A 26,207-nucleotide genomic window follows, 5' to 3' on the forward strand; every position below is an offset into this window, starting at 1 on the left:
AAAGTCTCTGTATCAGTTTACTCTAAAGATAAGAGTCAAAGCCTAGGGTGGACCTTTCCTTGATAAAATTCTCTAAATCTGGTAAATCAGAAGATTGATTTTTTTTCCACTGTAGGTGAAGTACTGAATGTAGTAAAACCAACCCAACTTTGATCCCATTCAGAAATGATTACTTAACTTGCGGAAAGAAAGAAGGATTAAGAAAAGAATCATTTTAAAAGTATTTACTGCATGTCTCTCTCTCGCTCGACTTTTTCAACCTGCAGGTGTCAGCTGCACATTAAAAATATCCTGACAGGCACATGGGAGAGAAGGCCTGAAAATGCTCCTGGCAAATGTACACATGCACCTCAGCAACACATTTTTCAGTGCTGTTCAACTGCAGAGAGCCATGGGGTGGAGTGTACAATATGACTGGTTTCATGGTCTAGGTACAGCTTCAGGCCTCATGTTGTTGTACGCCTTCAGCTCCCAGCGAAGTCAACAGTGGTTGAAGGTACTTAGCACTTTAGAGGGCAGCCTCTGTGTTAATTTTAATCTAATGTCCAGTTAACACAACCGTCATTTAGCCAAAAAGGTTTATGAGGATAAATGCCTTCTCTCCTATAAACTAAAGATTGATACAAATGCATTAGTTTTTCTTTTAACTTCTTCAGTCTTTTTCCTAACTAAAGATGCTCAAAGCACACTTTTAGATTTGGGAAATGACTTCATTTGGAAAAAGGGTCTATAGATTATACATATGTTGGCAAACCTTTACCTCTTTTCCTCTTCTAGACAAATCCTAAAAGTTTGTAGGCTTCAAGGTAAAGTAAAGCATGTTCAAAAACATTCTCAAAGCCAAACATTGTCATTTGCTTCACATAGAGTAATTAGCTTTTGAATGGAATTCCAAAATAGGAATAACATGTGATGTGAAGTTAGACTTCTTAGTTTTCTGTCCTTCCCCAATTTGCCTCCAATGTTAAAATCTATGCTCCAGTCAGACAGCATTTTTCAAGAGTTAATATATGGCCTCCCATGAGGATGGCAGTTTCTAGGATCCGGCATGGGGTTGCAGGGCTCCTTTATTGAGTCAGCCTGCTGTGTTCTCAAGATCTTAAAACCAGCATAGAAATGAGGGGTTATTTTTGCTGACTCACTTTGATGTCTGATCAGGCTGGTCCTTCCCAAGGTTTAGAGGCTCTGTCTACATGGGGAAACTCAAAAAAATTAATCCAAATGAACTAAAATGGATTAGTTAAATTGCATTAAAATCCTGTGTGGACACCCTCATTCAGAATTAAAGTGGGCTTAACTAAATTTATCTTAATTCAGTTCCAAAGTGAATTAAACTAAACCAAATTAAGGACACTAATTCTGAATGAGTGTGTCCAAACAGAGATTTAATGTGGTTTAACTAATCTGACTAAGGCCACGTCTACACTACCCGCCGGATTGGTAGGTAGTGATCGATCTATCGGGGATCGATCTATCATGTCTAGTGTAGACACGATAAATCGATCCCCGATCGCTCTGCTGTCGACTCCGGAACGCCACCAGGGTGAGAGGCAGAAGCAGAGTCGACGGGGGAGCAGCAGCCGTCGATCCCGCGCTGCGAGGACCCGAAGTAAGTGATTCTAAGTCGATCTAAGATACGTCGATTTCAGCTACGCTATTCTCGTAGCTGAAGTTGCGTATCTTAGATCGACCTCCCCCCCCCCCAGCGTAGACCAGGCCTACTCACACTTTTAGTTAATTTGGATTAATTTTTCTGAGTGTCCTCCTGTAGACAAGCTTTTAGTCTCTCTTTAACATCTAGGGAATACAGGACAGGGACAGAAAATTGCTGCAGAATAATGTCCAAGGAACAACTAAGCTCAGGACAAAGATGTGGCTGAGGGATATGTTTAGTTTTTACTTAAATTAACAACACAAACATTCCAGGAAAGAGGTAAATTTGGAACATATCCAGTGCGTGTATGCATGTGCACATGCACAAACTGTTCAAAGCAGAGGGGGAATTTATGAGTGCTTAACGGTGTACAAGGAAAAGACTGGTTTCCGCTCAGAGAATTCCCTGATCCTATTGAGTTAAATGTATTTCCATTGAATCCCGGCAGCAAATAAAATTACACCTATTTCAAGTATTCACTAATTGCCAATGAGAAGAAAAAATTGAAAGATTCAATAACACCCTGGCTATGTTTGCAGCATAATTACAGAATCAGAGAAATGTAGGGCTGGACGGAAGCTTGAGAGCCTACACAATACTTTTGAAGAGTAAAACCTCTTGGGCTCAGAATTCTGATACTGTTTAAGTTTCATGCCACTCCAACAAAAACATGAAAAATGTTAGCACTAATACCTAAAATATAGATATGAAACAGTAGACTCCACACACATGCACTCACCCCTGGACAGCAAAACAGCTGCAATTCACCCCCTTCTGAGCATCTGAGGAAGCTAACAGCTGTGGCTAGATTCAAACTCAGATACCCCACAGGGCAATGCAATCCACTACTACTAGTCACAACCAGGCTAGCCCTTCCTGACATGTTTGCTGAGCCTATGTGCAATACGACCATTTCAAATCTTCTCCCACTCTTTCATGAGTGCTTTACCATCCTTAGAATCCCTTGGAGCATGGGACGAGGATTGCAAAATTGATCCTCATGATGAAGGGTATGGTACTAAGCATAAAAATGCAGATAGTAGATACTTTTAAAATTCTGGGAAGAGTGTTCCCTGAACTATACAGCTAACTTCTTTCTTTCTTTTCGTTTGGTCTCATTTCAGAGTCTTGCCCTCTGACTCTCATCTTTATTTTCATTTAATTATGTAACACTAATGGTCTGTAAGAAATTCACAGCAGCAGCAACACAGCAGCAGCAGAAGCAATTGTGTGAAATGGATGTTCTACTTCTGGATATTCTCACTCCACACGCAGCATGTTCCCTTAAAAGGATGCAAGCGTATATACTGAAAGGAGTAGAACTAAACAAAGTCTGCCCCCCCATATATGGTCAAGTTTTACAGTCATACTCCCTCCCGCCTCTAATTTATTAAGCAAAAGGGGATGGAATGCTGAGTCCTAACACAGAGAACAGATAACTAGGACATTTCACTGAGAGAAGATGAAAACTGCTATCACTGGCAGGACTTCTGGGAGCACTGGACAGAATGAAATATTTGGTAGACAGTGAGTTCTCTTTCCTCTTGTTTTCTACCATACAATATTTTTGTATGAAATATAACAGTTGCATACAAGATCAAAATCTATACTTTAAGTAAAAAACAAATGGTAGCAGACACTTTGTTCAGTTACCAAGACTTTAGAAACATTTTGTCACACCTTGTCTGCATTTTTTTCTTCAAAGTTCCAATTCTAAAATGTTTCCTCCAAGCAGCACAAATATACAGAAACAAGTTACGGGGTGAGGATTTGTTACTGACTTGAGAAATAGTAGATTTGTGGTGGGTTGTTTTTTTTTTTTAAAAAAGGGTTTCTAGGATTTTCTTTAATAACTATTAACAAAACATAAATCATGTTACTTTGTTAAATTATTTCATGTACCATTTCAATTCATTTTTTTCAGTGGGGTCCCTGAAGTCTTTGAAAAATTAGTGTTGTGCCAAATTATCATCTGAACATTTTCTCCTGCCTATTACTTACAAGTTGGGCTTTTTCTGTGCGTAAAAGCTTTCACCAAAAATGAGTCCCAGGAGAAAAGCAAAGCCATATAAGCATTACACATCTGTGTCATAAACAATGCATGACCTTTTAATACACAGAAAAAAACATACACAAGACACTTATTAGAGCTACAAGGAGCATATTCATTCCAAACGCAACCAGGGCTAAGCAACATTTGTTTGTGTACACTTCAAGGATATGAGCTTTTGTATGAAAGTTTGGCCCTTGGCTTTAAATTTCTAAAACAAAAAAATAAAATAAAAGTCTCCCCCTTTGTGGGTTTCGAGTTTATTGAATTTCTCTTGTATTCTGTAATGACAGATTTGAAAAACTTCTCACCATCATCACGATCATTTTAAAACTTTGGTGAATGCACTCTCACTAATCTCTCACAGGCATGGCTCTGCGAGTTACTTATATTCATTGCTGCTGTCTAGAGCTTATTTTGTGAATATATAGTTCTATATCCAGCACTGGCCACCTTCAAATTTTCTTACACACAAATACTGTACACCCATATTCAGTCATATGGTACAAATATCTCCCAGTACAACACATGTAAAACTGATCCAAGTCCTGTACCTAGGCTTTACTGTACCATACACGCTTTGTAAAGGGATGGAACAGTCGTTTCTATCCTGATCCCCAGGACCTGGCACCTCTCCATCTCAGTCCCTAAGGATGACAATCAATCCACCTGTATAAAGCCTAAATAAATTCAGCTCTGAGTATGTAGTGCTGTCAGAGTGCTAGGCACTTGATTCCACCCAACCCAGGGCCAGTGCTAGAGACACACACAGGCATGTCTATAGCCTACATGTATGCCTATACCTCGAGCTGAGGCATAATTCCCAGCTGGAGGAGGCATACTTACATTAGCACTGATAGAGCTAGTCCACTAAAACCAGCATGTAGCAACCACAGTGCAAGTGTGGGAGGGGCTAGCCTCCCTGCATACAATCCCATCCAAGATGAAAGGCATGTACATTGGGGTGGCTAGCCCCTCTCATGCGACTAGTTGCCTCAAGTAGCTAGCATGGAATGGGGGGGAGGGATAGCTCAGTGGTTTGAGCATTGGCCTGCTAAACCCAGGGTTGTGAGTTCAATCCTTGAGGGGGCCATTTAGGGATTTGGGGCAAAAATTGGGGATTGGTCCTGCTTTGAGCAGGGGGTTGGACTAGATGACCTCCTGAGGTCTCTTCTAATCCTGATATTCTAGGATTGTCCCCTCGAGCTGGAATTTACACCTTTGGCTCAAAGTGTAAAACCTACCTTGTGAGGCTGTAGCCACAGGTGCAACCTCTTTGTGCCATTTTCCTCGTATCCCTGGAACAAGAGATTCACGTAAAAGTGGACCCCACAGCTCCTCCCTTAGCCTACCACTACTGTCACCCTCAATGCAGGGTTGGTATGAAGGTCCTTTCCACAGGAGGGGCAGAGGTATCTTGTGTGGGCACTGAACCCCAGTCCAATTCCCATGAGTAGTTCCAAAATAGGACTTAAGGGTATGTCTACACTACACGCACTTCAGCAGCATAGCTGTAGTGTAGCACTTGCTCCAGTGCTGAAGATTTTTCCATCGCTGTAGTAAAAAATCTGCCCATTTGGGAGGTGGTAGCTAGGTCGATGGTAGAATTCTTCCATTGATCTAGCTGCATCTACGGTGGGGTTAGGTCGACCTACCTATTTCATATAGGGAATGAAACTTTTCACAGCCCTCAATGATGTAGCTAGGTCAACCTAGTTTTAGCTGTAAACCAGGCCTAGAGTGATGCAGAGGCCCTAAATGCACAGGGGCAGTAAATGTATTTTCACTAAGAACATTAACTAAGCAGATCAGTGCAAGGAGCGGACATCCTTGGATTCACATTCACACAGACACAGCAGAAGGCTTGGTTGCCACAGTACACCACAAGGATCAGGACATGAACTTACTGTTATGGTGAAAGGTGATAATGTCCTACATGTTATGAGTCACTCATGTATAAATACTCAAGAAGTAACTCTGACCAGATCTAGGATGTCATTAAGAGGATCGTGTGGAGTCAAACACCCTTTGTCTGAGAAGCCAAACCTCTTCCAAGGTTCTTTTCTATTGCAAAGCAGCTGCATAAAAAGGGGCTTGATGCTCAGGCTCACCTTCGAAGTGTAGTCCTAGGTGAGCAGCTCTGGGCTAAGGTTTCCCTAGGTAAAGCCCAGGGGCTCAGGCAAGAAAAGGGAATAGATTCCAGGAAAGACAGAGGCCTAAGACCTCAAAAGCCTAAGCACTTAAGGGTATGTCTACATTGCAATTGAACACCCTCGGCTGGCCCATGCCAGTTGACATGAGTTCACATTAAAGGGATGTTTAATTGCAGTGTAAACATTCAGGCCCAGATGGAGCCTGGGCTTTAGGATTCTCAGAGATGGGAGGGTCCCTAAGCTCAGGCTGCAGTCCAAGTCCGAATGTCTACACCACAATTAAACAGCCCCTTAGCCTGAGCCTGAGAGAGCTGGCACAGGCCAGCAGCAGCTTTTTAGCTGAAGTATAGACATATCCTCAGCGGCCTCTTGGTTCTTCAGTTTAGGTTTTTGGAAGAAGGAGTTGTCTCCATGCAGTTTGTGACCACCTCTGTTAAAGGAAATAGGTCTGTGTACACTTTGTAAATAAGCACATCACACTAAGAAAACACATGACTCTGTACCCTTAAACTTTGCTCTAAACAGGAAACTGACATACCAGGCTATAATGTCTGGCACTGACAAAGGGCAAACAACCTGGATAAAGCTATCCGCTTGAAAGCGTTGTGGCCCATAGTACAAATTGAAGGATTCTGGCAAAATCTCAGCTGTGGTCTTTAAAAAAAAAAAAAAAAAAATCTCAGCTCTTGAAACCTTCTGATGGGTTTTATTCTGGAGCAAATGCTCAGAACTGAGTTGGGAATGGGTGCAACTAACAGAGTTTAGGGGGTTTGTAACCAGAATAGAAATATAATTTTAAAAAATGCTGACTTACTTGTGTTTAAGAATTAAAAAAAAAACCCAGTTTTTTGGAAATTACTTCTAGCATTTTAATTATCTCAGCACAGTAATAAATACATTTGTCATTCAACTGTAATGAATTAGTTCATTTTAACTTATTGTATCTTTTTAATTATAAATTATTTTAAATTACAGAAAAATCCCTTTACATTAATATTACACATTGATCAGGAAAGGTCAGATTCTGCCACCCTTAGTCACATTGAGCAATCTTTGACACCCTGGGTACCCCCATCCATTTCAAAGGAATTATTTGCTATGTATGCACTATTCAATATGAGCACAGGTAGGAGAATCAGACATGATAGAACAAGGAATGAGAAAAGAGACCAGGGACGAGATTCTGTGTTGTGTCTAGGAGGCACAGCACAGAACTCCCAGTCCAGACTAGGTATGTATGGTCAGGCAGGGGTAAGGTGCCCCCAGCATAACTTGGATATCCCTGAGGGGCTCTCTAAATTCTGGCAGCCTCCCTGGGTTGTGCTATGGGCTGCATCTCTGTCCAGAATCTCCACAGGCGCTGCACAGTGCATTCCTTCTCCTATGACTCTCCCACCCCTATCCCATCCCAGCTAATTCCCTATGCTGGGGTTTACAAACAGGTTCTCCTGTGGTAGCCTTATAGCTGGTTTCTGCAGTGCCTGTACCAGGGGAATCCTCCCCTGGCTCCACCTGAAATTTTTAGGACTTCTTTTCAGCACTAGAAGTCTTTTAGGTAGGGCATAGGGGGTGGAGTGTGCATGAGGATGCCACCTAATACAATGGGAGAAGAGAGAAGAAGAAAGGAAGGGGTAGAAGAGCTATTGCAATGCACCAACAACTTATGTAAAATTTAATTTCTTCCTACGTCTTACAATTTTCTAACTGAAAATAGGGCCAATGGTAAAAAAAGCAGACAGGGCCCAATTCAGCAAAGTATGTAAGCATGTTCAAATCAATAGGACTTTTCATATGCCTAAAGCTAGACATATACTTTAGTACCTGGCTTGAATTGAGGCCACAATGAATAAAAGTCAGCCATTTGATTAAACAAACAAAACAAATAAATGTTTAAAAAAAATCGAGAAAAAGTATTATGTTGTGCTAAACACGTACTTCCAAGGAATTCATCACCCAGTCTGGCATCTCATAGACACAAACACTATTGCTTACTGAGGGAGAAAAAAAAAATCTGATGCCAAGTCAGACAGATCTGTGTAAATAATGATAAGCTGGAAAGCTTTGCTTTTTTTTTAGGGGAGGGAAAACATTTTTGATGTGTAGAAATAGATTTGAGGAAACTTGAACAATGTGCAAGTTTATATAGAAAAACAGCATGCTATGAACACACCCAGAAAAGAACAGTTATTTACCTAATGAAAACTGTGGTTCCTCAAGATATTTGTCCATGTGGATTCCACTCTAGGTGCGCATGCACCTCATGAACATGAGATCAGAATCTTTTGATTAATAGTATCCATGCCCTGAACATCCCTGTACCTCCCTCACAGCTGAGGGCATATAGGGAAGAGTGACCCAACTGCTTTTCAGTTCCTTCACTAACTCAGGATCTGAGCAGATATGGACTCTGAAGGAGCAGGGATGGAGGGCAGGTGGGGGATCCACATAGAAAAAGCATCTTGGAGAACCAATTACTGTAAGGTAACTAGCTGTTCTCTCCTTCAAGTCTTTGTCCTTTCTAAATAATAAAGAAGGGTTCTGGAAACATCCAAAGTACGGGGATTTTTTTTTCCACATTTGAGTGTAGTTTGGGGAAGAAAACAGGGAGGTTGATTATTTGGTTTAAACAAAGGTCAGACACTATTTGGTGATGAACTTAGGGTGGTGTCTCAGAACAACTTTATCCCCATGGAAAAGAGTATAACAGGGTCTGCCATTAGTGCTTGAATCTTGTTAACTTTCCTGGCTGAAGTGATAGCTACTAGGAAGCCAGTTTTGTGAGTGTGATGGTAGAAACAACACTAAGAGATAGGGATCAATGGAGTTCCACAAGGCCCATAAGAACTACATTAAGATCCCAGGATAGTGAGACTCCCAAATGGAAGAGGGGGGGGGGGAATAGGCTTGAACCAGACCTTTTAGAGCAATTTGGAAATAGGGGGATGAGAAAAAACCATGTAAATTTGGATGCAAGGGTGACATGCTGAAATGGTAGCTAAAAGGACCCTTGTAGAGTTGAGGGTGAGGCCTGAGAGCTTGACCTGGAAGATATAGTCCATAATCTTGGTCATAGACAATTTTCCAATAGGTCTTTGTTGTGAAGCCCAGATGGAAACTCTCTTCCACTTTGATCTGTAGACTGATCTTGTAGAAGGTTTCCTGCTTTGTCTCAGGTTTTTTTGGACTTCTATGAAACAATCCCTGTTTGTTGTGCTCAACCAGCCAACTTCCAAATAGTCAGATGTAGAGACATGGGGTCTGGGTGGAGAATTCGTCCCTGATTTTGGGAGAGTAAGTCTGACAGATTGAAGAGAGAGACTGACAACTGTGTGGATAAGTGCTGTGGCCTGTAAGCCAATAAAGGGCTATAGGTACTGTTGTAGCTGCATCCTGCCTGATCTTCCTTATGATCCTGGGCATCAGGGGGAGAGGAGGAAAGAAAACCTTGTATGAGGAAAGCATGTTGGTACCCTGGGCTGGTACCTGGCCTGGAGCAGAAAAGAGAGCATTTTTTGTTCCTGTTGGCAAAGAGGTCTATCACAGGGAAGCCCCATCTGTGGAATACAAGTTTGACAATGGAGTCCTTCAGCAACTACTTCTGACTGGCTGAGTACCATCTGCTGAGGTGATCTGCCAGCTCATTGTTTCCTATCTCATTGTCAACTTGAAATCTAGACAAGCCCTATAGTTTCTAGAGCTGGGTAAGAAAGAGAGGGATGAGTTCCTGTAATTCACTCTCAGTTCTAGAGAGTGAACCAATCTGATGACTGTGCACGGGGTGCAGGACACTTTTTGTGAGGATTTCCCCCTGGAAAAAACTATCATCCAGATACTGGTAGATGCATATGCCTTGCCATCTCAGATGGTCAGTCACTACTGCTGGAACTGTAAGTAGGCCAAAAGTAGTAATACTCTACACTGATAGCTTTTGCATCTCTGGAGCAGTGAGTTCTGTGAGAAGAATAAGCATATGGAGATATGGTCAAGGACATGGCTCGCACCCAAACAGAAAAGGTATTGACTGGGTCTATCAGCTAAGGAATAAGTCTGTCACACAGCAGGCATGGGTTGAAGCTGGAGGATTTAGGCTCAGCTATTAGGCAGGAAGGTGCCTCAGCACAGAGTAGTAGTCAGAAGAAGGAAAAAAATTATTAATAAATTTGAAGAAAAGAACAACAAAAAAGAGGCTGCCAACAGGGCAGAAAAAGTTCCTTAATTACCATGTTTAGTTTAGTTTTTGATATTTACAAACTGATTTGATGAAAGGGCGTGATGGAGTAGCAGGTGGGCACTGCTGAGTTCTGTCTCGCTGCCACAGGAGGTAAGCGGGCACTGAAAGGTGGTTGGGCCACGCTGCCCTATAGGCTTTCTGGTAGAGAGGCACAAGCACACACAGGGAACAGGCAACAGTCCCAGCAGATGCTGCAGGTCAAAAGATTCCAGCCCCGACCACAAAAGGCACTTGCGCACCATTAGTAGGATCATCCTGGACAAAGACTCAAAGAAGAATGAATAACCCCTAAGGGAATTGCAAAGTCTAACTCCAAAGAACACTGCTTTTTCCTGCTATTCCAAGAACCTGGAAATGAACCACTACCACTTGGCTTCTCATGAAAATAAGATAACTGGTTCCTTTCCCATTCCTACCTTTGTGCTTCTGAAAAGTGCTTTCCCGAGCAAACCTTTGGTGGACCACCAGTTTTTAATAGGATCACTTGTTATGCCTGCGTGTACTGTAGTCATATTAGGAGGGCTGGGCATAGAGTGTCTTATTTTCTCCAGGAGGGATATGCATAGGTCCCTAAAGCATTAATGGGAATCTTTCAGAGACATCAAGAGGTTGGGGCATAATGACCAATTCCGCAAATGCCACCATGCATAATTGCTGCTGGCTAGACTGTGACTAGCCTTTATGCAGTTGTGCAGGGAGTAGGAAGGGGCAAGGCTCCCCTGTGTGGTAATGCAGGCTTGTCACAATTGCAGCCCCCAGCATTCAAGAGAGCACAGAGGCTGCAGGCTAGATGCTGCCTTTGGGAGGAGCAATTAGGTGGAGAGTAGGTAGAGCCACAGAGAGAGTGGGCTGGCCAGGCCGGGAGGGTGAGTGTGTATGCTAAATCCCTAAATGGGTGCAGTAAATTACTTCCAATCCCTCCAATGCAATTAAGCCTCCCTGGGGTACAACGTGCAAATAAATGAAAATACCATAGAGAGGTCCTCTCTACAATACTATATTTCCAGGGTTGCCATTTCTCAGTTGGAAAACCCAGAACAAAAACTATTTTGTTAGCTAACAGCATTTTAATCTGTTTCGCTTATGAACATATTGGAAAGTTTTGCACAAGGTGCAGCTTGTACAGGATTTAGCTTTTTCTCCTTGGAGGTTTGTTTTGTTAAGTGTGCGGGATCCCAACAGGTGGAGTCATTGGGATGTGCCACACCAAGCACTATTCTCAAGTTGCGTTTGCCACCGGTTCAGGATTCAATTCCATAATGGATGACTTTGTGCCTTCTTCCATAAATGTTACTTGAAGTGACTCCCCAAGGGAGTATTTCGTTCAGGACAGAGATCCTGTGCCCCTCTGCCTTGTGAAATCTGAATCATTCCATACACAAAAGCTCTTATAGAACCACTATAAGCAGCTGTTGACATATACAGTAACAGGCACATGGCGGTTTCAAAAGCAAGGACACAGATGGAGACAAGGTACAATATGTGTTAATTTGGTAAAAACAAATTGAAAATGCAAACATTGATAAGAATAAACAACAAGACAGAGAGCGGTGTTTTGGCAGAAACATCCTCTAATAGCATTTGTGGTTTGCAGACAATAAAACCACTTGGTTCAGAGCTCACCATTCCTCTTATGCAAAACTGCACACATGTACCATAGATCAACAATGGCTTTGATGTCTGACTGCACAGAGTTCATAGCATAAGTGAAGCAAAATTTGACCATTTGGCAGGGATGCAACTGGGTACAATAGCTGTTGAGCAGTAATTCTTAAGGCTATTTTATGCCATTCATTGACCATTCGTTTGAATCACTTTTCAACAGCATTCACTTCTATTTCTGCCCTTAGTTGCAGTCTTTTAACCCCTTACTGGCAGGAAGGGAAAGGATTACAAGAAGAGCGGATGCCTGTGATTCATAAATTCCAGTGCATGACAACGTAAGTCCTTCAAGAGCTCTGGGCCCATTCCAACCTCTGAGGACCACCTAGGTTGCACAGCACAAAGGCTACTCCCTGCTCTAAGAGAGAAGTGACCCCCCCTTTTTAGCCGCTGTGACCAGCTAGATTAGGTATTCCATAACTGCCCCATTCCCAAGAGCACAGTCTGTGACTCTGCCTTAGCTCTATGGCCCATACACCTAGAAAATGGCTGTCTTTGCTAATCTACAGCACACCGCTGGACTACCACCCTGCATCCTTTTCAGACTCCTTTCTCCTGTGGCGGACTCCTGTGTCAGGCACAATGTAGGAGTCAATCCAGTGCATGTAAGCAGAGAACAGCAAAGAAGAATGTTTTCGTTAAAGGCAAGCTGGCAGGTGTCTTTAATTTCTATTTCAAGGCTTCTGGAAAGCACACAAGAGTCATCCGTGCATAGAAGAAACTAAAGAACAACAATACATTAACTCAAGTGAAGGGGTGCTGAGAACTTGGCAAATACTTGCTTTTGTCTATACTGGGCTTTCCTGAGAGGTCACAGAGGCCACCTGGGCATCTGTACTGTAAGAAAACAAAACATTAGCTAGGAACAGTATGTGCATGAAGATTCCTCCCACCTCTCAAAGTCAGACAGACAAATCATTTTATATTCTATGCCAGAGTCACTCACTGTAAACTCTCAGATCCTCAGCAGCTAGGTGCTCTATAAATACAAAAACGTTTTATTATTATATTGACAGCACTTTACTCTTTTGCCTAACTGGCTAAAGTAGATTGAAAACAGGAGGGGAGCTCTCATTGTGCTGGCAAAGGAAAACAGGGAGATATGAGGTTATCCAAACCATAAGCACTCCCCCTTCCTTTTAGAGGAGGGGAGAGTTGTGTTCCCTCCTTTCTACCCCCACCCCACCCCTCTGTACTTTAACCTCCGTTTTTAACTCCAGATCATCAGTTTTTCAGATAAGGCCAATGGTGCTTCATTTAAAAATTTGTAAGTCTTAGCCAGAGGAAGCGATCAGAAGAAAAAGACCTCACACTGGGAATGGATGTATGACCAACAATTATTTGCTTGTATAGACATACCTTGATGATGCCAGCTGGTTCCAAAAGGAACATGCCCAGGTGTACCCTGACAAAGATGCAGAATAAGTCTGCACAGATCCCACCAAATCCACAATACGTGGCCCAAAACACTGTAAGAAGAGTGCTGTAAGCTGAAGTATATTTTAGGGTAGAATACTTAAAAAAAAAAAAATCTATAGATTTAGATATACACTTAAAGGTTAGTTCCACAGTATCTCTGCCCCACTACCTCTCAAATTATATGAAATCTTTGTTTGTCCACCCTGTGATTCAGAGAGAACAAGGGCTGCTCGGATAAAGAACAGGAGAACACATTGCAGCTTCTCAAACCCCGGAGGTCGGTCAGCCTTGGAAGCAAACACATGAGGAGGAAGAGAGAAGAGGAAAGGGTAGAAAAACACGGACACCATTTGAACAAACAACTTCATGCTTTTGTATAAACTCGCCTGTCATAAATCACAGTGACGACAAGAGCACTGGAATAATCAGCAGTGTCGGCAAGACCATACCGTACTACTTGATGTTCCACCTGGACTATCTGCCTTTAAATCAAACTAGCCCATTTATTCCTTTACGAAAACATCCTGAGGATTTTAGAGAGAGATGAAACAGACAGGTTTCTGTGTGAACTGAACAGAATCCTTGTGGAGGTTCGCGGTTTGGAAAGGAAAGGAGGAAAATGATTTGATTTTAATTGTAACTTATGACAAATGAAGAAGTCAAAACTATAGAATGAATCAGCTTTTTTTCAGGCTCACATAAACACAGTGTAATGGGTAGCTCATACCCCAAATTAAAAAAGGAGATACCCATTCTCCACAAAAAGTGACCTCTCACCAGCAACTTCTCAGTACAGAATTTCTGCTACAACTCCCCTGACTCCTTTCATAGCTCCATCCCTACCAGGGTGGCTGTTTGGCCTCCTCAGATTTAGCCCATAAGAGATGCAGCAGACAACTTCTTGTTCCTAAGGAATGAGCCTCAAACGTGCAGGGACAGAGCCTTCCTTCAGGGTAAACTGGCTGTAAAGCAAGATTTGGCCTAGGGACAACTCCCAAAACCTCTTCAAATAATATTGTTTATCTGCAGTGGGAGACACTCTAGGCTGCCATCTGTTCTGTTCATTGGAGAAAACCCTAGTGCTTGTGACAGCAAGCTGTCCATAGTAAGAGTTAATAAGCCTTTGAAGGAGCGGGGCCCTTTGTTTTAACCTCTGTTTTATTCACAAACACAGGGTGGGCTGGCATATCAATTTGCTTTTCTGTTACATTCCTTAATTTGTGTCTTTTTTTTTTATTAAACCACTATTGGCCTTTTGGCAGTAGATCCATAGGAACACCTGCGGTACATTCATGGTAACACAAATTTACTGAAAGACAATAAGACAGGTACAGCATTAGGAAGATTACAGATCTTCTATTAACTACCTATCCGTCCACTGCCATATGCAGTCTCATCAGAATACATAGTGAAAGGCTGGTTTTCCCAGTTAATGTATACAAGGTGCAGCCCATTACAGCTAATGAAAAAATGTATGTGGGAAGGTCAAAGGGGAGCATTTCTTAATACAGGCACACTTAACAGTGCAACATGCTAACGGTTAAGAAAATGCATTTAGAGAAAAAAACATGCTCCTTACACAGCTAGTTTTAAAAGCAGCTTTTTTGTATTTCCTGTCCCAATGACGGCCCAGTCTTGCTCCTATAGGAATTTAAAGTGTATAAGCAGACCCTATCCAAATCCTAACCTTGAGGCAGATCAAGTCCTTGTTTTCTCGTACATTTACTCTGTCTCAACCCTTTCCTTGCCTCTTAACTCAGGAGATTTTTGAGTACACGCCATGATCTAATATCCGAGGTCAGTCCTGAAAGCTGGGAGTGCCCAACGATAGTACATCATTATTCTGGGCTAGACTGAACGTTCAGGCTCAGCTCTGAGTAAGGGACATTGGATGGCTGCACCACACTGGTCGCAGCCCAGGAAGGAATTGTGCCTCAGAGTAGCAGTTCCTCCTCTGCTCCCCTATTGGTTTGCAGAATGGTAGAGACAGTAATTTATGGAAGTCCCTGGAAAAGCCCAGCTTACTTCCCCCTCACACCTAGCCAGCTATTCTGGCCAGCACATAGGGAGCATCTCCTGCTCTCTTGCTTACAATGAAGTCTGTTTTTCACCAAACTCAGACCTAAGTAGGGAGGTTGGTGGGAGGGGAGGGACTTACTCTTCCTTATTCTGCTGCTAGGTAATAAAAATGAAAAAAAACAAACTTAGCCCTAGTAACACACACAATCCAAAAATCATACACTCCTGCAGTATGCTGTCTTTGGATTCAGCCCCTTTCTTCCTAGGAGCTGCATCTGCGTAGTGCAGCCATTGCAGAACCCAAGATGCATAGTTGATCACAATCCACTCCTTGTGGAAATTTCCAAGATGTTCAAAGACTCTCATTCTCACCTCTGACTAAGAATACATTTGGTGGCATTCCTACAACTGTCCTGGACTACGTTATGAATAAACCCTCATCCTTGGCACAGCTTAAATTGCACAAGCACAATGACCACTCCCCCTCACTCCATTGTGATATTGGGGACAGCAGTGCTAGAAGGATTATTCTGAATGGTTAGATGGTAACAACTAAAATATAAAAGGGGGAAACACCCTATTTTTTCATACCATTCACTTCTGTGGAGTTGGTTCTCAAATTATTTTTTTCTTCATTTGTCAGAAAATAACTAAACCCAAAGTTCACCATAAAACAGACTAATTGTGACTTCAGGCTGTTCCACTCTCTTTTAATGTGTGACAGGTGACTACAGATTTAGAAAAAATTATGATGAAATGCAGAAGAACTCGAACAAATTCTGCCTGCTCTGGGTTTTATGAGGCTTGGGCAAGTGTACAAGGGAACTGTCAACAGTTGCCCAGGGAATTCTTGGCCTATTACAGCTGCTTTGAATCAACATTCAAACCAACATTACAAAGAAATCAAAACATCTTTCTCTGAAGCAGGGTGAGAAGTCCTGTTTCCATGTGGAATCTTACACTGCAGATATGTTTCTTCAGTTCTGACAGGCTATTAGTTTGCAGTTGAAACTTAAGGAGTGTCCTTGACTGAAAGGGCATGGTCATTAAATATTTGCCTGAAAATTAATCTCTTAAGGAAGGGGGAAAAAACCCATATACATCCGAAATGTGCACTGCCATGACCATGGCATGAAGGAATGTGTTCATCAGTACAAACTAGGATAATGAGGCTGTGGACAGACAGCCAAAAACACAGCAGGCCTATCCAGGCAAACATCTAACTAGATGTAACACACTGCACATATCACTGCACATTATCACATATCACACTGCACATATCACATCCTGCATCAAAGAGGAGTTGGATTTGCTCCCTTGGACAAATTTAGAATATATAGATCATTACCACTCTATCTGCATATTTAAGAAACATCCACTGATGAAACAATAATGGGATTGGGATCTGTTGCCAGCATAATATATAACATACAATGGCAGATAGATACCACCAAGCAAAACCAACATGCGTTGCTAGAGAAGAAATTAGTTGAAATGAAATTCTCTCTCTCTTTAAATCCTCTTTGACAGGTTATTTTTGTCTAACCAAAACAATTATCTCCTTAATGTGAACGACAGCTGGTACAATGAAATTTTACATTTGTTTATAAGGTACATAGGCGTATATAGGACTTGCACTATGCAGATATTTTTAATTCAGAGCTCTAGTGCCCTTTAAAAAAAGAATAGCAGCACCTAGTTTGCATCAGTAGTACATATGCTAACATAAAAGTTTGTGATATCAAGTTTTAAGGGCCCCAGTTTTTATACATTATTCCTTGAATGTACTGAACTATGTTTTTGAAGGCTTGGTGCAATTGTCCTTCTGATTAACCAACTTTCTGACAGTAATATTTCCATTAGTGCTTCTGCTCAGTCTAATTTAAAAGCACTATACAATTGACTTAGCTGGAGACAGACATCTTAAAAAATGTACCGCAACTCTACCGCAGATAAGAAAGAGAGCGTGAGACTGACTTATCTTTCTTTGGTAGTGTGTTCAGAAACAAAGTCCCGATTTGCATATATACTCAAATCACACTCACATCTCCATTGAGATGTCATGCACATGGAAAGTGGGATTTTAACCTACTTGCAGTCTTAGTTTGGGAAGGGCCCACTCGTTATTCAACATAAAGGACATTTTAAAATCAAATGCCATTCAGGGAAGGGTGCTAGAGTTTAGGATTCTCAGTCTCAACAGTGTCCTTTATGCTGGGTAGCTTTTCTCCTTAATTAAAGCTAGATAATACTTAAAATATACAGGAAATAAGACAGAAAAAAGGAATCATGAAGAAACTACAAGTTGTAGAAGGACCAAAAGACAGCAAAAACCCATACGGTAGGTATAATGAAGAACTCTTGGATAGATTTTTGCCAAAGCTATTACTAAGCAGTGGGTAGGAACATTGTGGGATTGTACTAGGAGGCTTAGCTGCACCCTTGCCATGGCACGTTGGCACTTGCTGTCTACAGTGGCACTTCAACAGCTGCAGAGGCACGCTTAGCTTTGCTCAGAACAAACGCAAGCACCGTGGTAGTGTGAACCTCTGTGCATCACTGCAAACACTTGTGTGCAGACGTACGGCATTTTACAGATGTGCTAGAGGGTTGCAATGGTGCTTTTAACTCCATAATTCCCTGACCCTTGCTCTTCTGCTGTAACTACTAGACTGTCTATTCTGCCTTTCAAATCTACCCAACTTTCTCTTTCATATAGAAACCACTTTTACTTATCTGGAGGCACTCATTTCAGAGAGCATTAGCTAAATGTCAGTGTTCTGTTTGCTTTGGATCTGCCGGCTGTGCAGAAATTAGACACTGAAGTACACTTTGTTATGATAAAGGTTTGGTAAACAGGGTGTACCTTCATTTTATACACAACGCACACCAAGGCAAGTGTTGCCAGAGAAATGAAGCCTGATGTATGGAGTCTCAGGAGGTAGACACTGCCACAATCCTGTTGATGTTGGATCACATTAAAGCAGATGCTTCCTGTCAACTGCTACACTTTCCCCAAAGTACATATTAGTGTATTCAAACAATCACTTCAACCAAACATATGTCAAGGGCCTCTATTTAAACATCTTAACTGAATTCTCTTGTAATCCAGTGTTCCATTTGTTAGTACCGTATTCCTAAGCAACATTAAGTCCTCTGGATTACCGCTTCCTTCTGTTTAAGTTTAATAATACACAGTGAAAAACTATTAAACACAGCTCCACATACAGAAGAGAACACATTGACATGGCTGCATCTAACTTTCTAAATCCTTTGGAATGTTTCACATACCATAAGGGGTCTTTATAAAATAAAAGGAATCCTTCAAAGGTAATTATTTACACTAAACTGTGGCTGGTCTTCATGTGGCTGCACCATAAGGACAGCCGTGATTACAGAGAGGAACTATGGACTGCCCACCATCACACGTTAGCATTGCCTCCATAAGAGCTGTGAAGAATCACAGTCCCCATGTTCTAGACGTGTAGGGGTACTACTGAGTTGATCCTCTCTCTCGCTGAGGAGACAGCACCATGGCTCCGCCCCTCCCATAAACTGGACAGTAGAGATGGTTGGCCAACTGAAGGCATATATTCACACATACACATCCTCAGCGCAACTGGGTAGCGCTACAAGGCCTCCTGGTGCTTTTCCTTGGCCAATGTAACAAGCATTTTGTTACTTCATTATTCCTATGAAGTGAGCTGTAGCTCACGAAAGCTTATGCTCAAATAAATTGGTTAGTCTCTAAGGTGCCACAAGTACTCGTTTTCTTTTTATTTTATACCTAATCATTCTAGTTGATACCAGGAAGAAGAGATATTACTTATTAGTATAGATAGGCAAACCATTTAGGATGAAAAAAGAATTAGCCCAAATTGTCTTTCATCCCCTCAACAAAATCCACACTTTTTTTTGTAGCATGGACCAGTTTAGAAAGTCCCTTTCTTAGGATCTGATTCCACTGAAGTCACTGGGAGCTTTGCCACAAACTTCAGTGGAAGTAAAATCAGGCCCTTATTCCCAACTTCTCTTTTTTACCTTGACGCTCTCCCACTGCTCCCCACTGCTGCTTTTGCTGCTTCGACCAGACCCAGCTACAGACCCTGGCTATCATCTTTTTGACTCCACATTCTCTCTTGACATGCATATCCAGTTCTGCATAACATTTCCAAGACCCAGACCTTTCTCTCTTCCCATCCTGTAAAAACTGGTGGAGAGAGACTATCATTTTAAGAGGTGCTGCAGTTCTGTCTTTTGTTTATGATGGTAGGATAATGAATATATAATTACAGTCACAGTGCAGAATATAAGGGAATACATGTGTTATGCTCTGGTTTTAGTCATCATTTTGATTATAGGGATAGGATGAATATTCACAGAAAATGTATTATGCCATCACATTTTTAGCACAGAGGATTCTCTGTGGTGAACCTCTGCTCCCAAACAATATAGATGAAAAGTGTATGTTAATTACAAATGCAAGATTCGCTTTGTGGACACTGAATTCTGATCTTGCTGGATCAAGGAGGTGTCAGGAGAGACGTGGAAGCCTATTTTAACCAAGACCTACAAGGCCATCTTGGAGCTTTTACTCTTAAGCCTTAACAATTCATATTTCTTATAGTAACTAACAGCATATGACACAGTAGTCATCTTCTAAGGACAGGCATGAGATCATTTCCTCATCTTCTGCCAGCACTAATGTTCATGGTATACACTTTAATTACTCCTGGTTTCCTTTCCCGTGCATGAGCTCACAAACAGTTTTATGAGTGAATACGAAACATGGTTCTATCAGAGTTCTCCCCTGAGTATGGCAGCCCAGCCCACCAGAAAGGCATAAAAAGGACCAACAAAAGATATATTTGTTCATTCTGCACAGTCTATCTCCCACAATAGACAAAAAGTTACATCTTTTAAATATTAATTTATTAAGAATGGCAATTTCTTCTCTATTTACATACTAAGATAATAAAGATTAATATTAAATACCATATTTTTCCCTACTCCCATGTAGAACTGCACAAATTTGATTTTTAGGTTCTCTTTTGTGACTGTACAGGGAATGCACTTTGCCTTCAAAAAGGCAACACCTTTCCCAGTTCTATGATCATGCATAGGCTACACAATAGGTGAGTTTCTATAGTTTTTCTTTCAAGTTAGCCATTTAACCCACAACAATGGAAGTAAACATGCTGTAAACGTATAGGGCTTGATTCTCTATTTTCTTCCACCCATTTTACATTGGTATAATTCCATTGACTTCAACAGAATTTTTCCTAACGTACACGGTTGTAAATGAAATTAGAATCTGGCTCACAGTGAAATCTACATAAAATACCACTTCCCTAAGTAACCCCAGTCTTAAAAACCACTTCAGAGTATGCACAAAGATTTCAGATACAAGTTTTCTAAAACACTGTAAAGATTGCCTCTTCTATACAACCTATTTTTGCTGTAACTTGGGTGGTCATTTAAGGCAAGTTTCACTGTAAAACTTGGAATCAGTGATGGCTTGGCCATTCATTCAGGGAACTCTTCTTTGGAAAAGGCATTTGTGATATTGCTTGCAGTGTTCCAATGCACGTACTTAGCACACACATGGAAAAAGTGATTTGCAGTAGATAAAGTAATGACCATTTATTATTAAACCTCAGTTCAACTTTAAAATCTAGCTTGGAGTCCTAAAGAAACGGTTTCAACATGTGCACTCAGTAAAGTAGCCCTTTAAAAAAAAAAATCACACATATTAATCAGGACAACGCACTTGAACCACTGGATCTCAGAGCTCTAGCAAGTCAGTAAGAGAAATCAAGCAATTTAGACTGTCTTAAGCCACAATGGAAAGTGGAGAACTAGAGGACTCCAGCTTCTAGCACTTGTAGTCTTTCAATCTTCAAGGAAAACAAAAACAACCCTAAAGCAAAAGCAAACAAACAAGAAACAAAAATCACATGCACCACGTATGCAGTAACTAGACCTAATGTTAATAAACATTTGTAGGAATGGCTGGGAAAATATGTAAATCTTTAACTAACTTCCATCATTATCAACCACTCTGTTCTATTTTTTAAAATAAGCCTTAGCCCCATAAAAATAACACTGGTAATGTTGAAACAAATTAAGCAGTAACTCACTTGAGACCATCTGGAAACCAACAGATCAAGTAAACATGGTCAAGAATCCACGTCAACTGCTGAGAGTGTTGCTGAGGTGGACTTCAGCACGTTCATAACCTCTAATACATTTAGCTACTACATGCGCGCGGAGCTGGGGGGGGGCTGGAGGGGGGGGCAAATGTGTTTAAAATGTCCTAGAAATCCCGAACTGTAGGTCCAACATGACTCTTCTCTATTTCCTTTTAATGAAACCATGGTATCTCATGAAAAAGATAGATTCCATTTTACCAAGGGGAATTTTCAGAGACCTACACGGAGTGTGTGTTTGGGGCCGGAGAGGGGGAAACCTGAAAATACTGCGTAATTTCCTTAAAGGCTCAACATTTATGTACAGTAGGGAAAACTTCTTTGAAAAATCCATCAACCATCAAGGGCATGTGAACTGTCAACTTTAAAAGCTGTTGTCAGTTTCAAAAGTCCCATGAGTAGGGACCACACTGTATTACTATCCTTGGTTTGTTTTTTTTTGCCATTAATCTTTTCATGCTATTAATATTTCATTTTTAAAACCACTGTTTCCCGACTAGACACCATTTGGTATAGACAGCCACTTATTTATCAGTCCTAGGATAATATATGCTTGGACACCAACTGTTCAGATTCCAGCTGGTTGGAATAATAAATGCTATATCACAATTGATTATATATAATCTTTTTAAATGTTCACTTAGTGTTGCATTAGGCCTTCATCTTTCTCTCACTCTCTAACTTTTATAAATATTATAAGTAGGACTGTCAGGTTTAGTCTTAAACCAATATTTATTAGGAAATGGACTAAAGTAATTACGGTCAGGAATTACTGGTAAATGCTTGTTGATCCAGAAAGAGGTCAAATGGTAATTTCCTGTTTCCTGCCTGTCTGCTTTGCCTCAGGTTTTGAGCTGTTTCCGTCCTAATGAAGGACGGGCAAACTAGACTATTATTTTATCCAAACTACTTGAAAGTTGAAGCAAAATTTTGAGATATGTGAAGGTTTTATAACTTAAAATATGTTTTCATTTTTACATACTTTTGATTTCCTTTTGGAAATGGAAGCACCAAAATACCACAAAGTTTCTGGGTATCACCGTATTTCCAGTCTAACCAGAAGCAGGCGGTATCAAGAATATCTGGAGATATCCAAGAACAGACTAATTCCCAATCCAGTTTTGCAGAGGCAGGAGATTGTGTAATTCAGTTATGGTTTAGTTGTTTATTCAAACTGAAAACTTGTAAAGATCCTCAATTCGTGGATACTGACCAAAAGCAGGGATGACTGGCCACAGGGAACATGCATAATGCAAAAAAAGGTGCATTGGTTTCTCCAGTTAAGCAATTATTTACCAATAAGTTCACCCTAAAAACCTCAATCAAAAGTTGTCAAAAATTTTAGAAAGCCCGATCGCAAGATTTCACAGTTTTGTAGGCTGCCACATGAGCTTGGTGAAATTTGTTATGGGTTGTGTTAAATCCTCATTCAAACTGATGCCCTTCATTTAAGATAGTTATAAGAGACAGTTAAGTGGGCACACCTAAAACAAGGTCTAATAGAGTTTGCCCAGAAAGTAGCACCTTGTGGACAACGGGTTCCACTTAGTATTGAGAGCAGGTGTGTGGGTAGGTGGGGGAGAGAGAACACACGAAAACTGAGAGCAGACAAGAACAGATAGAGAGGCAGAGGCTAAAAAGCACAAAAGACAAGCAGTAACCTAGGAGCACAAAGTGACCCTGGGAAAAGCTGGAGAGAGTGTTTTTGGACAAGGTGTGTTGGCTAAAGAGACTTGGGGCTATAAACTAAAATACTGCTCCTTTTGTTATTAGTTCCTCCCACGTTCAGAGAAGCAGAATTTTGCACATTTCTTGTAAATGAACAAGATGGCATCAAAGAGAGAATACCAGACTCCATCAATTTCTACTTCCAACTGGAAAACCCCAGGGCTCCAAAATTTGACTAGCTGCTTGCCTTGAAAAGGGGCAACAATATTAAAGATTTAAGAAGTCACAACTAATGTCAAGACCATGGTGATAAAAATAAAACTTGCTCCCTTACCTGTCCAGTGCTGTGCTGGTAGGCATGCTTCTACCGAACCCTCGAACACCCATCTGACGGAAATATGGAATGCAAGAAAGATTGGCGGCAATAATTGCCAGCGAATCAGAAGGGTTCACAAAGAAACCATTTTGACCTAGGATCATATAGCGGTCCTGAAGAGACAAGAAAGAGAAAATGTCAGAGAGAAATCAGGTGGAGTACCTCATCACTGCAAGCTTATCATCTCCCTATCAAACCACATCTCCTTCCAGCCCAATGAATGAAAATTCCAAGATGCTCCCTGTTTCCAGTCTCCTACATGGCATTTTGGTGGGCTTGTGGCTACCCTAGTGTAAGATAATCTTTTTGCTGATGATATGTACAAGCCAGAGACAGGCAGTTAATTTGTATCAACTGAATATTGACAACAGTAATATAGCTTTTGTACCTCAATAGCCTCTTTGTCCTTTTCCTCCCCACCTCTCTCTCACCACATATACACCTGTCTTGAGAGGACACCAAGTTATTGCTATAATACTTTGCTGTTTATATTGCTGGTAGTAAGAACACAAGATTTAAAAAACAAAAACAAACACAGAGCTTGTGATTCAGTGCCTGTCTTAAGTGCAGAAAATTCACTTAGCTGAAGCACAAAAGGAATTTTAGAATCTCAGCCAAAATTAACTTCATTCAGTTGCCAGTTACGAAGATAGAAAAAAATTCAGCATATGTAAATGAGGGAGACTATCTGTGAAGTTATGCAAACACTAAGACAAATTGGGCCAAATATTTAGTGTCCCCTCAGCCTGACCTACAAATTTGCAGGGGCAATCAACTGAGGGCACAAATGATATCATTTGGACGTGATTTGTGGGAACAACTGCTATCATCTGTGCATGCAAATAACTGCATCCTCAAAATTGGGCCTATTATGCTTCAATGTCTAACAGATGCAATAGCAAAGATGACATCCTTGATCCAAAACCCAGATTGGCTGTAATACTTACTCCATCAGCATCAAAAGCAGCTCCAAATCCATATTCTCCTCCTTTCATAGCCTCGAGCAGGGTAGTTGCGTATGTTAAGTTTGGGTCAGGAAGTTGCCCACCAAAATCCTCCAGAGGAATACAGTTTATTGCAGAATTTGCAGGAGCTCCTAATTCATCACACAGGACTTTCCTTACATAGGGTCCCATAACTACAAAAAGAATTTGCAATCGATTTTCAAGAGCATACACACTTCAAATTCCAATATTCACAGCAACATGGAAACTTAATAGAAGACTTAACTAGTGCATTCGCATTGCACACACATCTCTGTCATACCAACTGACAGAAAAACAAATATTTCACTGAACACTGTGTAATTCCCCCTCCTCCCTCTAGGGTTATCAGTGGGAACTCTGTTAGCTCAGATAGTAGACATCCATGCTTTTGCTACTAAGTAACTCTGTTAGCTGGTAACAGTAGTAGGCTCTTATCCCCTATGTTGGTCAACCACACACAGTTATCATACATATTTCGGCCTTGTCTTCACTAGGAAAAAATAGTGTTAGCTAATGCATAGTAACAAACTCATGGTAAAATCCTGGACAAAGCAGTTGTAGTTTTAACATGTGTTATCAACGCAAGGTAAATATTAAGGGAACAAGCACATTGGGAGTGTTTACCTTGAGCTGATAACACACATTAAAATTATAATTGCCTTGTCCACATTATTTTACCACGTTAGTCATCACATCCTAGCTAATGTGATAAAAAGCCACCTTTTCCTAGTGTTGATGCACTTTCATTATGCACAGTTTGACCATCTAAACCAGTAACTAAAATTTTACAAACTCCATTCCTCAGCCACGGAATTTGTATTGAAAAAATCTCTTGAGTATTATTAAATATTAATGCCAAATCCCCTACCATCAAATCCCAGAAAAAAATATTAAAATGAAAATGGAGCTGTTAAAAATACAAACTGCATTTATTAGCTAGTGATCGTGATGCACAGCCACCTGTCAAACTGCTCCTCTCCACCATTCTCTTCTAAATAAAGAGAGAACAATCTTTTAAGCTTAATGCTCATTAAAGGAATCATAAATAAATCCCAAGGTTTTCGATATCTACTGAACAACATCAGTGTAAACTTTCCTGCACCTTGACCTGAAGAAGGTCGTTCAGTCGCCATATCCAGCCTTCTGCCTCTGTTGAGACGACCAATGAGTACAAATTAATGTAAATTGTAATGGTATGTTCATAATGTTTATTATAACTGTGCATAAAGAACCCATAAAAATTCAGACGGCGATGAATTCACTAAAATCCTGCAACAGATTTGAGTTAGTCACCTAAAGATGAAAAAGTCCCTCTCTCCACACACACAGTATATCTTTCTTATTCACAGCCTTCAATTACATAAAAGGTCCATATCTTGTAATTTTAAACACAATATGCAATGATTTATAAACCACATTATAATTTCTGAACAAATATGCTATATATAGACTGCAATGAACAATTACTATCAAGAGAGCACATTCCTTTAATAAGTTCTCTCTTTTTTAATATGCACTGTGATACCTTTATTCCACAAGCTGTTTTTGCTACAGTGATCAACCAAATCCTCAAAAAGAAAAGGAGGACTTGTGGCACCTTAGAGACTAAAAAAATTTATTTGAGCATAAGCTTTTGTGAGCTACAGCAGTGCATGCATCCGATGAAGTGAGCTGTAGCTCACGAAAGCTTATGCTCAAATAGATTTGTTAGTCTCTAAGGTGCCACAAGTCCTCCTTTTCTTTTTGCGGATATTAGCACATCATCATAATAAAATACCCT

The 26,207-nt window shown here is 40.8% G+C and overlaps 1 protein-coding gene across 1 annotated transcript in view; it reads right to left on the bottom strand.

Annotated features, from left to right (window-relative positions):
• The window catches only part of PGM5 (phosphoglucomutase 5), a 107,481-nt gene that overhangs the window by 55,842 nt on the left and 25,432 nt on the right, over positions 1-26,207 (bottom strand). The window contains exons 5-6 of the mRNA XM_073345192.1: positions 24,389-24,579; positions 23,400-23,554 (exon numbers count right to left, since the gene is read on the bottom strand). Coding sequence (XP_073201293.1) covers positions 23,400-23,554; positions 24,389-24,579 — 346 coding nt within the window. The remainder of the gene's footprint in view (positions 1-23,399; positions 23,555-24,388; positions 24,580-26,207) is intronic.

The sequence above is a fragment of the Lepidochelys kempii genome, chromosome 5 (assembly GCF_965140265.1).
Source record: "Lepidochelys kempii isolate rLepKem1 chromosome 5, rLepKem1.hap2, whole genome shotgun sequence".
Classification (NCBI taxonomy): domain Eukaryota; kingdom Metazoa; phylum Chordata; order Testudines; family Cheloniidae; genus Lepidochelys; species Lepidochelys kempii.